At 52.9% G+C, this 15,517-nt stretch overlaps 1 protein-coding gene across 1 annotated transcript in view; it reads left to right on the top strand.

Moving 5' to 3' along the window:
- Positions 1-1,038: 1,038 nt before the first annotated feature.
- The window catches only part of LOC138249873 (zinc finger protein 420-like), a 34,815-nt gene continuing 20,336 nt past the window's right edge, over positions 1,039-15,517 (top strand). The window contains exons 1-2 of the mRNA XM_069204096.1: positions 1,039-1,224; positions 8,534-10,114. Of these exons, the coding sequence (XP_069060197.1) occupies positions 8,680-10,114 (1,435 nt within the window). The 5' untranslated portion in view covers positions 1,039-1,224; positions 8,534-8,679. The remainder of the gene's footprint in view (positions 1,225-8,533; positions 10,115-15,517) is intronic.

Genomic DNA, 15,517 nt, shown 5'->3' with positions numbered 1-15,517 from the left:
TCCCTCCTCCACCCCCTCACGTTCCCCCTCACCTCCCTCCTCCACCCCCTCACGTTCCCCCTCACCTCCCTCCTCCACCCCCTCACGTACCCCCTCACCTCCCTCCTCCACCCCCTCACGTCCCCCCCTTACCTCCCTCCTCCACCCCCCTTACCTACCCCTCACCCCCTTACCTACCCCTCACCTCCCTCCTCCACCCCCTCACGTTCCCCCTCACCTCCCTCCTCCACCCCCTCACCTCCCTCCTCCACCCCCTCACGTTCCCCCTCACCTCCCTCCTCCACCCCCTCACGTACCCCCTCACCTCCCTCCTCCACCCCCTCACGTACCCCCTCACCTCCCTCCTCCACCCCCTCACGTTCCCCCTCACCTCCCTCCTCCACCCCCTCATGTTCCCCCTCACCTCCCTCCTCCACCCCCTCACGTTCCCCCTCACCTCCCTCCTCCACCCCCTCACCTCCCTCCTCCACCCCCTCACGTTCCCCCTCACCTCCCTCCTCCACCCCCTCACGTTCCCCCTCACCTCCCTCCTCCACCCCCTCACGTACCCCCTCACCTCCCTCCTCCACCCCCTCACCTCCCTCCTCCACCCCCTCACGTACCCCCTCACCTCCCTCCTCCACCCCCTCACGTACCCCCTCACCTCCCTCCTCCACCCCCTCACCTCCCTCCTCCACCCCCTCACGTACCCCCTCACCTCCCTCCTCCACCCCCTCACCTCCCTCCTCCACCCCCTCACGTACCCCCTCACCTCCCTCCTCCACCCCCCTTACCTGCCCCTCACCTCCCTCCTCCACCGTCACTGCCTCCATCATCCCCCCAACCCTGGGAAAACGTGAATGGGGAATAACCGGGGCAGTGTTCCCGTCTGCGCCCTCCACATGTGAGGCGATGATTCTCCCCCCCCCCCCCCGGCGCCCGGAAGTCCGCCCGGCGTGCGCGTGTTATTCCCCATTCCCCGCCATGGCCCGCACGGTTAGGCCCCATTCTCTGTACATTCTCGAAGCTGCGCATGCGTCAACGGTGGGCGGCGCAGGTTATTCCCCATTCAGTTGGGGTCCGCGCATGCGTCGGAGTGCGTCACCCGGCGTCGGTTGTCTTTGCGGCTGCGGTTGGCTGTCTCTGCGCATGCGCGCGCGCGGCCGCCGTCCCCGCCTCCGGTTATTCCTCATTCGGAGCCCCCAGCCGCCCCCTGAGCGGCTTCCGGCAGAGGGCGCTGCTTCGGTAAGGCGGGGATCTGGGGTGCCAGGAGGGGGTCCCGGGGAGAGAGTGGGGGTGCCAGGAGGGGGTCCCGGGGAGGGAGTGGGGGTGCCAGGAGGGGGTCCCGGGGAGGGAGTGGGGGTGTCTGGGGGTCCCGGAATGGGGGGGGAGGGGTCTCCGGGAGGTGGGTGTTTAGGGGTCCTGGTGAGGGAGTGGGGGTGCCAGGAGAGGGTCCCGGGGAGGGAGTGGGGGTGCCAGGAGAGGGTCCCGGGGAGGGAGTGGGGGTGCCAGGAGGGGGTCCCCGGGAGGGAGTGGGGGTGCCAGGAGGGGGTCCCGGGGAGGGAGTGGGGGTGCCGGGGGGGGGTCCCGTGGAGGGAGTGGGGGTGCCAGGGGGGGTCCCGGGGAGGGAGTGGGTGTGCCAGGAGGGGTCCCGGGGAGGGAGTGGGGGTGCCAGGAGGGGGTCCCGGGGAGAGAGTGGGGGTGCCAGGAGGGGGTCCCGGGGAGGGAGTGGGGTGCCAGGAGGGGGTCCCGGGGAGAGACTGGGGGTGCCAGGAGGGGGTCCCGGGCAAGGAGTGCGGGTGTCTGGGGGTCCCGGAATGGGGGGGCCTGGGAGAGGGGTCTCAGGGAGGTGGGTGTCTAGGGGTCCCGGGGAGGGAGTGGGGGTGCCTGGAGGGGGTCCCGTGGAGGGAGTGGGGGGTGCCAGGGGGGGTCCCGGGGAGGGAGTGGGGGTGCCTGGAGGGGGTCCCGGGGAGAGAGTGGGGGTGCCAGGAGGGGGTCCCGGGGAGAGAGTGGGGGTGCCAGGGGGGGTCCCGGGGAGGGAGTGGGGGTGCCAGGAGAGGGTCCCGGGGAGGGAGTGGGGGTGCCAGGAGAGGGTCCCGGGGAGGGAGTGGGGGTGCCAGGAGGGGGTCCCGGGGAGGGAGTGGGGGTGCCAGGAGGGGGTCCCGGGGAGGGAGTGGGGTGCCAGGGGGGGTCCCGGGGAGGGAGTGGGGGTGCCAGGAGGGGGTCCCGGGGAGGGAGTGGGGGTGCCAGGAGGGGGTCCCGGGGAGGGAGTGGGGGTGCCAGGGGGGGTCCCGGGGAGGGAGTGGGGGTGCCAGGAGGGGGTCCCGTGGAGGGAGTGGGGGTGCCAGGAGGGGGTCCCGTGGGGGTGCCAGGAGGGGGTCCCGGGGAGGGAGTGGGGGTGCTAGGAGGGGGTCCCGGGGAGGGAGTGGGGGTGCCAGGAGAGGGTCCCGGGGAGGGAGTGGGGGTGCCAGGAGGGGGTCCCGGGGAGGGAGTGGGGGTGCCAGGAGAGGGTCCCGGGGAGGGAGTGGGGGTGCCAGGAGGGGGTCCCGGGGAGAGAGTGGGGGTGCCTGGAGGGGGTCCCGGGGAGGGAGTGGGGGTGCCAGGAGGGGGTCCCGGGGAGAGAGTGGGGGTGCCTGGAGGGGGTCCCGTGGAGGGAGTGGGGGTCCCGGGGAGGGAGTGGGGGTGTCTGTGGGTCCCGGAATGTGGGGGGAGGGGTCTCCGGGAGGTGGGTGTTTAGTGGTCCTGGGGAGGGAGTGGGGGTGCCAGGAGGGGGTCCCGGGGAGGGAGTGGGGGTGCCAGGAGAGGGTCCCGGGGAGGGAGTGGGGGTGCCAGGAGGGGGTCCCGGGGAGGGAGTGGGGGTGCCAGGAGAGGGTCCCGGGGAGGGAGTGGGGGTGCCAGGAGGGGGTCCCGGGGAGAGAGTGGGGGTGCCTGGAGGGGGTCCCGGGGAGGGAGTGGGGGTGCCAGGAGGGGGTCCCGGGGAGGGAGTGGGGGTGCCAGGAGTGGGTCCCGGGGAGAGAGTGGGGGTGCCTGGAGGGGGTCCCGTGGAGGGAGTGGGGGTCCCGGGGAGGGAGTGGGGGTGTCTGGGGGTCCCGGAATGGGGGGGGAGGGGTCTCCGGGAGGTGGGTGTTTAGGGGTCCTGGGGAGGGAGTGGGGGTGCCAGGAGGGGGTCCCGGGGAGGGAGTGGGGGTGCCAGGAGAGGGTCCCGGGGAGGGAGTGGGGGTGCCAGGAGGGGGTCCCGGGGAGGGAGTGGGGGTGCCAGGAGAGGGTCCCGGGGAGGGAGTGGGGGTGCCAGGGGGGGTCCCGTGGGGGTGCCAGGAGGGGGTCCCCGGGAGGGAGTGGGGGTGCCAGGAGGGGGTCCCGGGGAGGGAGTGGGGGTGCCGGGGGGGGGTCCCGTGGAGGGAGTGGGGGTGCCAGGGGGGGTCCCGGGGAGGGAGTGGGTGTGCCAGGAGGGGTCCCGGGGAGGGAGTGGGGGTGCCAGGAGGGGGTCCCGGGGAGGGAGTGGGGGTGCCAGGGGGGATCCCGGGGAGGGAGTGGGGGTGCCAGGAGGGGGTCCCGGGGAGGGAGTGGGGGTGCCTGGAAGAGTCGGGGTCCCAGAGAGTCTTTATAAGCAGATTACTAATGTCCCAAGAGGATATTCATGGCCAGATCACTAGTCTCACCACAGTCTTTAAGGCTCCATCACTAGTGTCACCACAGCGTCTTCATGGCTCCATCACTAGTGTCACGAGGGAGTCTTTATGGCTATACCACTAGTGTCACCACAGAGTCTTCCTGGGCAGATTTCTAGTGTCCCCAGAGTGTCTTAATGGGGAGATCACTAGTGTCACCAGAGATTCTACATGGGCAGATCAGTGGTGTCACCATAAAATCTTAATGGACAGATCACTAGTGTTAGCCAAGTGTCTTCATGGGCCTATCACTAAGGTATTGATCCTCACCCGGAGAGTAGTAGAGCTGGGCATTACACCTTACGAGGATGGAGTACGGTAACACATTTCACCAAGATGGGGTAGGGTACTACCCCTCATCAGGAGAGAAGCGTGATAGAGTAGGGTACTACTCCTCACTAGGATAGAGAATGGTACTACTCCTCTCCAGGAGAAATGTATGACAGAGTGGGGTAGTATCGCTCACCAAGAGAGAAGTGTTATAGAGTAGGGTACTATTACTCATCAGAATAGAGAAAGGTACTACTCCTCACCAGGAGAGATGTAATGATAGCATAGGGTGGTACTCTCCACCAGGAGAGATGTATGATATAGTAGGGTAATACACCTCACCAGGATAGATTAAGGAAGTACTCCTCACCAGAATTGGGTAGGTTAATTGATCTTCATCAGATTTTCTGCCAGTCATTTTCATTTTCTCATGAACAGACAGAATTCAAGTGACTTTCGCAGCAAAGCTAAAACTATGGCCCGAATGAAAAACATTTCCATTGCTAACATGCAGATGAGGAATGGGGAATACAGCTAAATGAACCTATAACTTGTCTAAAGATCTTCATGGAGTTTGATGCTAGAAGTGAGTGAGTCTGTATGTATTTCACAAACAATGAGCTTGAGTTTTCCTTGATTGCTGATTTTGGTGAGAACAGCTGAGAGGAGCACATGCCCAAGCTGGGACCTTGGAGTGAGAGATGTTAGCTTTCGAATTGCATTGTAGTCCTAGAATGAATTTGTCACATGAGCTCAGAGAACATCCACGGAGGCAGTATGAGCACAGAGAGCGTCCACAGAGGCAGTATTGTGAGCAAAGAGCATCCATGGTGGCAGTATTTTGATCAGAGGGCATCCATGGAGGCAGTATTGAGACCTCAGAGCATCTATGGAGACGGTATTGAGAGCAGAGAGCATACTTGGAGGCAGTATTGAGTGTAGATGGCATCCGTGGAGGCAGTATTGAGAGCATGCATGGAGGCAGCATAGAGCATCCATGGAGGTCGTATTGAGAGCGTTCATGTAGGCAATATTGGGAGCATCAGTGGAAGTAGTATTGAAATTAGAGAGCATTTATGGAGTCAGTATTGAGAGCCAAGAGCATCCATGGAGGCAGTGTTGAGCACAGAGAGCATTTATAGAGGCAGTATTGATAGTATAGAGCATTCATGGAGGAAGTATTGATAGCACAGGGCGTCCACAGAAGCTGTATTGAGAGCAGAGGGTGTCCATGGAGGCAGTATTAGCAAGCGAGCGTCCACAAATGTAGGATTAAGTGCAGACTGCATCCGTGGATGCAGTAATGAGAGCAGAGGGCATCCTCGTAGGCAGTATTGAGAGCAGAGGGCAACCAATGGAGGCAGTTTTCAGAGCTTAGAACAACAATGAAGATGGTATTGATTGCAGAGAGCATCCATGGAGGCAGTAATGAGTGCAGAGGGCATCCATGGAGGCAATATTGAGTGTAAATAGCATCTGGGAGGCAGTATTGAGAGCAGAGGGCATCCATGGAGGCAGTATTGAAAGCTTAGAACATCTATGGAGACGACATTGAGTGCAGAGAGCATCCACGGAGGCAGTATTGAGTGCAGTGAGCATCCATGTAGGCAATATTGTGTAGATGTCATCCGTGGAGGCAGAATGGAGAGCAGAGGGCATCCATGGAGGCAATATTGAGTGTAGTAGGTATCTGTGAGGCAGTATTGAGAGCAGAGGGCATCCATGGAAGCAGTATTGAGAGCCTAGAACATCTATGGAGGCACCATTGAGTGAAGAGAGCATCCATGGAGGCAATATTGGGTAGATGGCATCCGTGGAGGCAGTATTGAGAGCATCCATAGAGGGAGTATTGAGTAGAGAGCATCCACGTAGGCGATATTGAGAGCAGAGAACAGCCACGTAGGCGATATTGGGAGCAGAGAACATCCACGTAGGCGATATTGAGAGCAGAGAGCATCCACGTAGGCAATATTGAAAGTAGAGAGCATCCATGGAGGCAGTATTGAGCACTTTTGGAGGCAGTATTGAGAGCAGAGAGCGTCCATGGAGTCAGTATTGATAGCAGAGAGCATCCATTGAGGCAGTATTGTTAGCAGAGAGCGCCCATGGAGGAAGTGTTAGAGCAGAGAGTGTACATGGAGGCAGTATTAAGTGCAGATGGTATCTGTGGAGGCAGTATTGAGAGCATCCACGTATGCGATATTGAGAGCATCCACGTATGCGATATTGAGAGCATCCACGTAGGCGATATTGAGAGCATCCACGTAGGCGATATTGAGAGCATCCACGTAGGCGATATTGAGAGCAGAGAGCATCCACGTAGGCGATATTGAGAGCAGAGAGCATCCACGTAGGCGATATTGAGAGCAGAGAGCATCCACGTAGGCGATTTTGAGAGCAGAGAGCATCCACGTAGGCGATTTTGAGAGCAGAGAGCATCCACGTAGGCGATTTTGAGAGCAGAGAGCATCCACGTAGGCGATTTTGAGAGCAGAGAGCATCCACGTAGGCGATTTTGAGAGCAGAGAGCATCCACGTAGGCGATTTTGAGAGCAGAGAGCATCCACGTAGGCGATTTTGAGAGCAGAGAGCATCCACGTAGGCGATTTTGAGAGCAGAGAGCATCCACGTAGGCGATTTTGAGAGCAGAGAGCATCCACGTAGGCGATTTTGAGAGCAGAGAGCATCCACGTAGGCGATTTTGAGAGCAGAGAGCATCCACGTAGGCGATTTTGAGAGCAGAGAGCATCCACGTAGGCGATATTGAGAGCAGAGAGCATCTATTGAGGCAATATTGTGTAGATTGCATCCATGGAGGCAGTATTGAGAGGAGAGAGCGTCCATGGAGGCAGTATTTAGAGCAGAGAGCGTCCATGGAGGCAGTATTTAGAGCAGAGAGCGTCCATGGAGGCAGTATTTAGAGCAGAGAGCGTCCATGGAGGCAGTATTTAGAGCAGAGAGCGTCCATGGAGGCAGTGTTGAGAGCATCCACAGACAGTTTTGAGCAGAGAGCATCCACGTAGGCAATATTGAGAGCAGAGAGCATCCACATAGGTGATATTGAGAGCAGAGAGCATCCACGTAGCCAATATGGAGAGCATCCATGGAGGCAATATTGTGTAGATGGCATCCATGGAGGCAGAATTGAGAGCAGAGGGCATCCATGGAGGCAGAATTGAGAGCAGAGGGCATCCATGGCGGCAGTATTACGTGCAGATGGCATCTGTGGAGGCAGTATTGAGAGCATCCACAGAGACATTATTGAGCAAAGTGCATCCACAGAGGCTGTATTGAGAGCAGAAAGCATCCACATAGGCAATATTGAGAGCATCCACGTAGGCAATATTGAAAGCAGAGAGCATCCATGGAGGCAGTATTGAGCACTTTTAGAGGCATTATGAGAGCAGAGAGCGTCCATGGAGGCAGTATTGAGTGCAGAGAGCATCCTGGGAGGCAGTATTATGAGCAGAGGGCATCCATGGAGTCACTATTGAGAGCAGAAAGCATTCTTTGGGGCAGTACTGAGAGCAGAGAGCATCCAGTGGGCAGAATTGACAGCATAGAGCATCCAAAGAGGCACAATTGAGTGTAGAGAGGCTCAGTGGAGGCAGTGTTGAGAACTAACAGTGCCCATGGAGGTAGTACTGAGAGCAGAGAGTATCAATGGAGGCATCATTGACAGCATAGAGCATCCATAGAGGCCATATTGAGAGCATCTATGGAGGCAGTATTGAAATTAGAGAGCATTGATGGAGTCAGCAGTGAGAGTATAGAGCATCCATGGGCACAGTATTGAGAGCACAGAGCATCCACAGAAGCAGTATTGAGAGCAGAGGGCGTCCATGGAGGCAGTATTGAGAGCAGAGGGCGTCCATGGAGGCAGTATTGAGAGCAGAGAGCGTCCATGGAGGCAGCATTGAGAGCAGACAGCATCCATGGAAGCAGTATTGAGAGCATCTGTGGGCGCAATATTGAGCGGAGAGTATCCATGGATGCAGTATTGAGAGCAGAGGGCACCAATAGTGGTAGTATTAAGAGCAGAGAGTGTCCATGGAGGCAGTATTGATAGCAAAGAGCATCAACTGAAGCAGTACTGAGAGCATAGGACATCCATGGATGCAGTATTGAGAGCAGACTGCATCCGTAGAAGCAGTGTTGAGAGCAGACGGCATCCGTGGAGGCAGTGTTGAGAGCAGACGGCATCCGTGGAGGCAGTGTTGAGAGCAGACAGCATCCGTGGAGGCAGTGTTGAGAGCAGACGGCATCCGTGGAGGCAGTGTTGAGAGCAGACGGCATCCGTGGAGGCAGTGTTGAGAGTAGATGGCATCCATGGAGGCAGTATTAAGAGCAGAGCGCATCCATGAGGGCAGTTTTGAGAGCAGAGAGCATCCACAAAGGCAGTATTGAGAGCAGAGGGCATCCACCGAGGCAGTATTGTATTTAGTGGTTGCTGGAGTACTTTGAAACATCCAAAATATGCTTTTGTGCATTAGAGACAGGTTGAGTGTCCTGGAATTCTCTGATGTGAGTGAATGATTGTTTAAAAAAAAAAAAAACGATTCGTCTTCCTTCTGTGCACTGTAGTAATGATGTATTTCTGTCTTTTGACATGGCAGATATGATTGCAGAGTCATAGATGGTATCTCCAGTTGAAGCACTGGATTACATGAATGCCAGAACGACAGAAGGAGGCACCTGCCAGGGATCTCTAGGAATCTTTGGACTAGGTCAAAATTGAAAACCTGGAGCACACGTGGCGTGGATGTGGAGAATGGCACAAACCCTTTTTGTGACAGCTGGCACTGGTCCCCAGGAACTCATGGACCACACAGAGCCTGACATCAGTGGGAAGATGTTTGCAAGCGATTGGCAAACATCGAAGGACCAAGTGAAGGCTGAAGATGGGAGTCGGGAACCTCCAAATGATCTCCAGGAGTGCATGGACCAAGCAAAGGCTGATAAGAGGGAGCAGATGTTTCCCGTTAATGGGCAACTCTCCTGGAACCCAGTAAAATTTGAAAAAGAAGAGGATCCAACCACAGTTCAGTTGAAGGTCAAGGCAGAGGAAACCTTTGCTTGGGATCTCGAGGACTTCACAACTCCTGCACAGTTGGAAGAACTTGAGGAGCAGTGTGTTGGTGGTTACACCCACATGTCATTAGAACCACCGACTGTTCAAGTGAAGATGAAGGAGGAAGAAACCTCTGACTGGTATCTCCAAGACCCCTCCGTTCCTACTAAGGTAGAAGAAACAGAAGAGCAGTGTATCAGCGATTACTGGCATCAGCCGTCACAACCACTAAGTGTTCAAGTGAATGTCAAAGAGGAGGACACCACGACCACTGCACACTTGAAAGAAAGGGAGGACCAGTGCATCGGCGATTACAACCACCCACCAATACAACCACCAACTGTTCCAGTGGAGGTGAAGCAGGAGGAAACCTCTGACTGGTATCTCCAAAACCCCACCGTTCCTACAAAGGTGGAAGAAAGGGAGGACCAGTGTATCCGCGATTACAGGCATCAGCAGTCACCACCACTAAGTATTCAAATGAAGGTGAAGGAGGAGGAGATACCAGACTGGCACCTCCAAGACTCCACCATTGCTGCACACTTGGAAGAAGGGGAGGGGCAGCATGTCAGCGATTCAAGGCACTGGCCATTAGATCTGCTGAGTGGTCAAGCAATAGTCAAGGAGGAGGAAACCTCTGACTGGCATCTCCAAGACCCTACATCTCCCACAGAGGAGGAAAATGGAGAGGGCCAGTGTGTCAGTGATTACAGCCACCTGCCATTACAACCACTAACTGTTCAAGTGAAGGTGAAGCAGGAGGAAACCTCTCACTGGTATCTCCAGGACCCCACCTTTCCTACAAAGGTTGAAGAAAGGGAGGACCAGTGTATCGGCGATGACCAACACTGGCCATTTCAACCGCTGAATGCTGAAGTCAAATTCAAGGAGGAGGAAACCTCTCGTTGGCAGCTTCAAGACCCCGGAGCACCTGTAAAGGTGGAAGAAGGAGAGGGCCAGTGTGTCTCCGATGCCAACAAATCTGTGATCCGACTGAAGATGGAGGAGGCAGAGGAGTCCCAAAGCAATCAACATTCCTTTATCAAAGTAAAGGGTGAAGATGGGAGGGAGCTAGCCGCCTGGGTCCGGCAGAAGCCCCAGTGGGAAGAGAGTGAGGCCGACAGAGGTAGGTTCTAATCCTCAGCTTGGTGCTTCTGAGAAGCTGACAGCTCAAGCAGGCCCTGCGGTCTAGCATTCAGGATCAACCAGAGTGTCAGTGCCTCTCCAAGCACCAACATGTCAGGAAAACTAACTTCCCTTTTTGCTCCATTCACCTCTAATTTTATGTTTATAAACAGCATAATTAAGAGTTATTTAGTTTAAAATGCTATATTTTCCTTTGCTAGTAGTACAGAAAATAATTTTATATCCCTTTTTACCTCTATATTTAAGGCCATTATATGGTCGTCCTTACAAGTAGGGTGGATTAGGGTGATGGATTTGGTAAATCTAATTACCACAAGGTGCAGTATTTACCAGATGTGGTAAATATATCCTATTCAGAGTTTTCAACTTGAAAATCGAGCATGACTTTCCGAATCGGTTTTTAACTCACCAAATGTCTCCTTTCCAGGCTTTTCTCTTCAACAAATGTTGTCAGATTTGACTTGCCGGAATCAATGGGGAGAGAACTCCACAAGGTGATCATGGTTTGCACATGGATTGGAATTTAGTCCTTTGATGACCTGGAAGTCACATATTCCTATTTTGCAAATTTGAGAAGTTCCCTGTATCATAGTTTTCCGTATATGTTCTGAATTCATAAACACTGAATAGCTCTACACGTATGTGCAGGAATCTGGAAAACCTGAGCAGGCGAGAAACCTTGGTTCTCTTTCTTCATTCTTTGGTACTTGTGGTCCACAGGTACATGAGAATACTTGTTGAATGGAAAGTTTTTAAACCCCTCTTGGCAAACAATCAGGAGTGCCGTCTAAGGAGGAAAAAAAACTGCACTGTCCCATTTTGGTGGCCAAGCATTTCTGTTGCCCCAGAATACAGGTGAGTCCATGAGTTATCAGCCACCTGCACTGTGAGTTCAGCATCAATCCCGATTTCTTCACTTTATTGAATAAAAATTAATTGTGCTGGTACATTTAAAGCAGCAGCGGCTGGTGACCTTTAAAGTGGTGGGGCATAACCCCTGGCTCAACTTGCAAGGAGCTTCTTGAAGGTTCTTACACTTTCTTGGCCTAAATTTACTATCTCACTCGGACTTGCTCAGTCTCACTCATTTCACTCTGGCCCACTCTGTCTCACTCATTCTTACTGTGACTCAGTCTCGCACACAGTAACACTCAGTTACACTAACTGTCATTGTCCCTCACATTCATTCTCACACATACTAGTCCTTACTGTCACTCAATCTCACTCTCTGATTCATTCCTTCACCGGCTCTCTCTCACTTTAACTCACACACACGCTCAGAGTGCTGGGATTTCACCACCTCTGAACAGTATCTCTGTTGGCGGACGCCGGCCCCTTCACGCACCTGTGTCCGCATCAGACGATGTCCCTAGCTGCGTCCGTTTGTTGCTGGACCCGAGATGGGTCTGCATTTTATTTTAATTTTATAAAGAGTGAATACTTATGTACTCTTGATACAAGAAAAATGGAGAACAAAACAAGGAGGGTGTACAAGAGAGCCACCATTGGTCCAGGGACACCTATCCATCAAACCAATCAGTCATCCATCCTTTCACATATCCATCCACTCAGTCATCCATCCTTCTTTTCAGTCATCTATTCACTCTTTCGCTCCATCTACCCCTCCGTTCATTCCATCCATCATCCTCACTTCGGCTCTTCCAACTATCCATCCTTCATCCAATCCATGAATTCCTCCATTCACCTTTTTACTCAGTATCCATCCTTTCACTCACTCATCCATCTAGCTATCTATTCATCCATCAATTCACCCTTTCACGCATCCATCCAGACATCCATCTTTAATGCCTTTCACTCATCCATCTTTACACACATCCTTTCACTCCATTTACTCTTCCACTCATAAATCCATCCTTTCATCATCCATTCATCCTCCCTTTCACTCATACACCCTCTCTCTTTCTTTCACTCTTTGTAGGAAGTTGGCTCTGTATATACTATTTCAAAGTAAGAAATAGTGTGCACAGAGTCCAAGGGTTCCCCTTAGAGGTAAGATAGTGGCAAAAGTAGATAATTCTAATGCTCTATTTTGTGGTAGTGTGGTTGAGCAGTAGGCTTATCAGAGGATAGTGTTAAGCATTTGTTGTACACACACAGGCAATAAATGAGGAACACACACTCAAAGACTTACTCGAGGCCAATAGGTTTTTATATTGAAAAATATATTTTCTTAGTTTGTTTTAAGAACAACAGGTTCAAGATTTACAGTTAATACTTTAAATGTAAGGTACTTCACTAAGATACTTTAGGAACTTTGAATGAAAACAATATCATGTAAATTTTTTGTAAAAATGGCAATAAGCTATTTTTAAAGTGGACACTGCAAAAATCAACAGTTCCTGGGGGGAGGTAAGTAAAGGTTAGATTAGGAGGTAATTAAAACACTTACAAGTCTCAGTCCTGGGGCATAGGCAGCCCACTGTTGGGGGTTCAAGGCAACCCCAAAGTTACCTAACCAGCGGCTCAGGGCCGGTCAGGTGTAGAGGTCAAAGAGGTACCCAAAATACATAGGCGCCTATGGAGAACAGGGGTACTCTGGTTCCAGTCTGCCAGCAGGTAAGTACCTGAGTCCTCGGGGGGCAGACCAGGGGGGTTTTTGTAGAGCACTGGGGGGGGGGACACAAGTAGGCACACAAAACACACCCTCAGCGGCACAGGGGCGGCCGGGTGCAGTGTGCAAAGCAGGCGTCGGGTTTTGTAAAGGTTTCAATGGAGGGACCCGGGGGTCACTCTAGCGGTGCAGGCCGGCACAGGGGGGGCTTCTCGGGGCAGCCACCACCTGGGCTAGGGAGGGGGCCGCCTGGGGGTCACTCTTGCGCTGAGGTTCGGTTCCTTCAGGTCCTGGAGGCTGCGGGTGCAGTGTTGGTTACAGGCGTCAGGTCCCTTGTTACAGGCAGTCGCGGTCAGGGGGAGCCTCTGGATTCTCTCTGCAGGCGTCGCTGTGGGGGTTCAGGGGGGGTTGTCTCTGGTTACTCACGGGCTCACAGTCGCGGGGAGTCCTCCCTGAGGTGTTAGTTTTCAGCAGGTCGAGCCGGGGGCGGTGGGTGCAGTGTGTAGAGTCTCACACTTCCGGGGGGAAACGTGAAGTCCTTGGAAGTTGCTTCTTTGTTGCAAAGAAGTTGCAGATTTTGAACAGGGCCGCTGTTCACAGGAGTTTCTTGGTCCTGTAGTCCAGGGCAGTCCTCTGAGGCTTCAGAGGTCGCTGGTCCCTTTCGGATGTGTCGCTGGAGCGGGTTTTAGAAGTTGGAGACAGGCCGGTAGGGCTGGGGCCAAATCAGTTGTCTTTCTCCTTCTCTGCAGGCTTGTAGGTCAGTAGTCCTTCTTGTTTCTTCAGGCTGCAGGAATCTGATCTCCTACAAAACACAGCTCAGCCAGTGCACTTCAAATCTAACATCCACCAGAATCCATGAATTCTAACATTCAGTGTACATTTCTTCTCAGTACTAAGGGTCACACACATGCCCATCAGGACACCTCACTTCTGTGGTTCAGAGGCAATGCCACTCCCATACTGGGCCCCACTCGCAGCTTCACCAGGGCACCTCTAGGCTAACACTCGGCAACACTGGCACGCCAATACTAGGTTCCACACATAGCTCCATTAAGATACCTCACTTCTGACCTTGTGTGCCCTTTACTATTCCAGTACTGCAGCCCACATATAACTCTGTCAGTGCACCTCAACCCTAACCTTCAGCATCCCGTTATTAAATACCAGGAATTACACAGCGCTCCTCTTATTCCTCACCCGCTGCCTTTCTGTTATTCCAGCACTGGTCCGGGACACAGCTATGTCTATACCCCCAATCCTGATCTGAATGCCCCGATATTGCTGTATTGGGGTTCACATACAACTCTGCTAATGCACCTCCGGCTGTTCCACACTCTGAGGGAGCCAATTAAATCTATTCTTAGCTGCCATCTTTATTTGGGAGGGTCTGTTTCACCTCTCTCACTCTGATCTTTACTCTGTTCACTCGCAATATTTTTTTCTCTCCCACTTTTCTTTTTCCAGCTCTTAAAATCCACACATTAACAGTTTTGCTCTTTCATTCAACTGTACTCCTCTTCTTTTTTTTATTTCCCTCTTCCTCCTCCTACCTCCTCTTTCAAACTCCCTAAAACGTGGTTATTTCTTTCCTTGTTTTGTTTCGCTCTCTTTTTTCTTCATCAGGCGTTCATTCTTTCACTAATTTTTTTCTCTCACCATCATTCTTTCTCTACTTTTTTTTAATTTGCTCTTTCCTTTGGCTCGATGTGTGTCCTTTCACTTTATTTTTTTAGATTTTTCTTCCTTCCTTTCTCTGGTGTTTTTCTTATCTTTATCTGTCAATTCACATTTTCCTATAAATCCTTCTTTTTCCCGTTTGTATGTGGAAGCCACAAGTTACTTGTCGGGACCCGAAGTGTCAAAGTGGTTTTCCCATTCTGTGTCACTGGGAAATGTCAGTACGTCCATGCCCTGGTTCTTTCGCTGATTGATTCTCTCACCATCTCTCTTATTTTCTCTAATGTTAATTTTTCTCTTTCTTTTCACACTTTTCATTATTTTTTCCTCTTCATCTTTTGTTCGCTAGCTTCCTTCCCTTTTTCTTTAATCTCACACGTTTGCTGTATTTCTTCTTAGTTGTGCTTTCATTTTCTCATTCTTTCTTTCCCTTCATTCTTTATTTCATTGCAACTCCTTCTTTCTTACTTTTGTATGTCCTTGCCACAAAGTTTTGGAGGCGACCTGACCGCAAAACATTTTACTAAGCGTGTCTCAGGGCAAAAACGTTTGAAGCCCTGTGCCATACACGAAGGACTCCCCACCACTGCAGAGCAGCCAGAATCGTTGTTTTTTGTAATGTAATCTAAGAAAAAAAATTCTCTTTCCCAATGGAATCTTCTCTATGAGCCCAACTTATTGCATTGCATCTCCTAAAACCAGATTCTATTGTTGGGCAGCTTTCCTTGCTCAAAACACCTGCCCCTTTTCTATGAGAGGAAAGTTCACTGCTGTAGCCGCCAGTTCTTGGGAGAGGACCCAAAATCGGACGTCCAAGTCACCCTCACGAGGGCTCTTGTGTCCAACTCTCTTTGATTGACATGATTATATTTTTGGTCATCCTGATACCCAGTCCAACAGCTTTTCAAATACAAAGTACAGGTCTGATTCACAACACAGTGAAGGGTTAGTTGATGAAGAGCATATTTTAAAAATCATTCACTTGGAGGCAGGGAAATTGGTTGTTTCTGTGCTTTAAAGGGAGTGCATCAATGCCATCTAAAAGCACAACTGGGCACTTATGTACGGACATTCTTACACTGCGAAACTCTATATATCCCACAAGCATCCAAATTTGTATCTATTAGTACATCC

This window comes from Pleurodeles waltl, chromosome 1_1 (assembly GCF_031143425.1).
Source record: "Pleurodeles waltl isolate 20211129_DDA chromosome 1_1, aPleWal1.hap1.20221129, whole genome shotgun sequence".
In the NCBI taxonomy this organism is placed as follows: domain Eukaryota; kingdom Metazoa; phylum Chordata; class Amphibia; order Caudata; family Salamandridae; genus Pleurodeles; species Pleurodeles waltl.
Note: the sequence above shows the minus strand (reverse complement) of the source record. Positions and strands in the feature narration are given on the sequence as shown.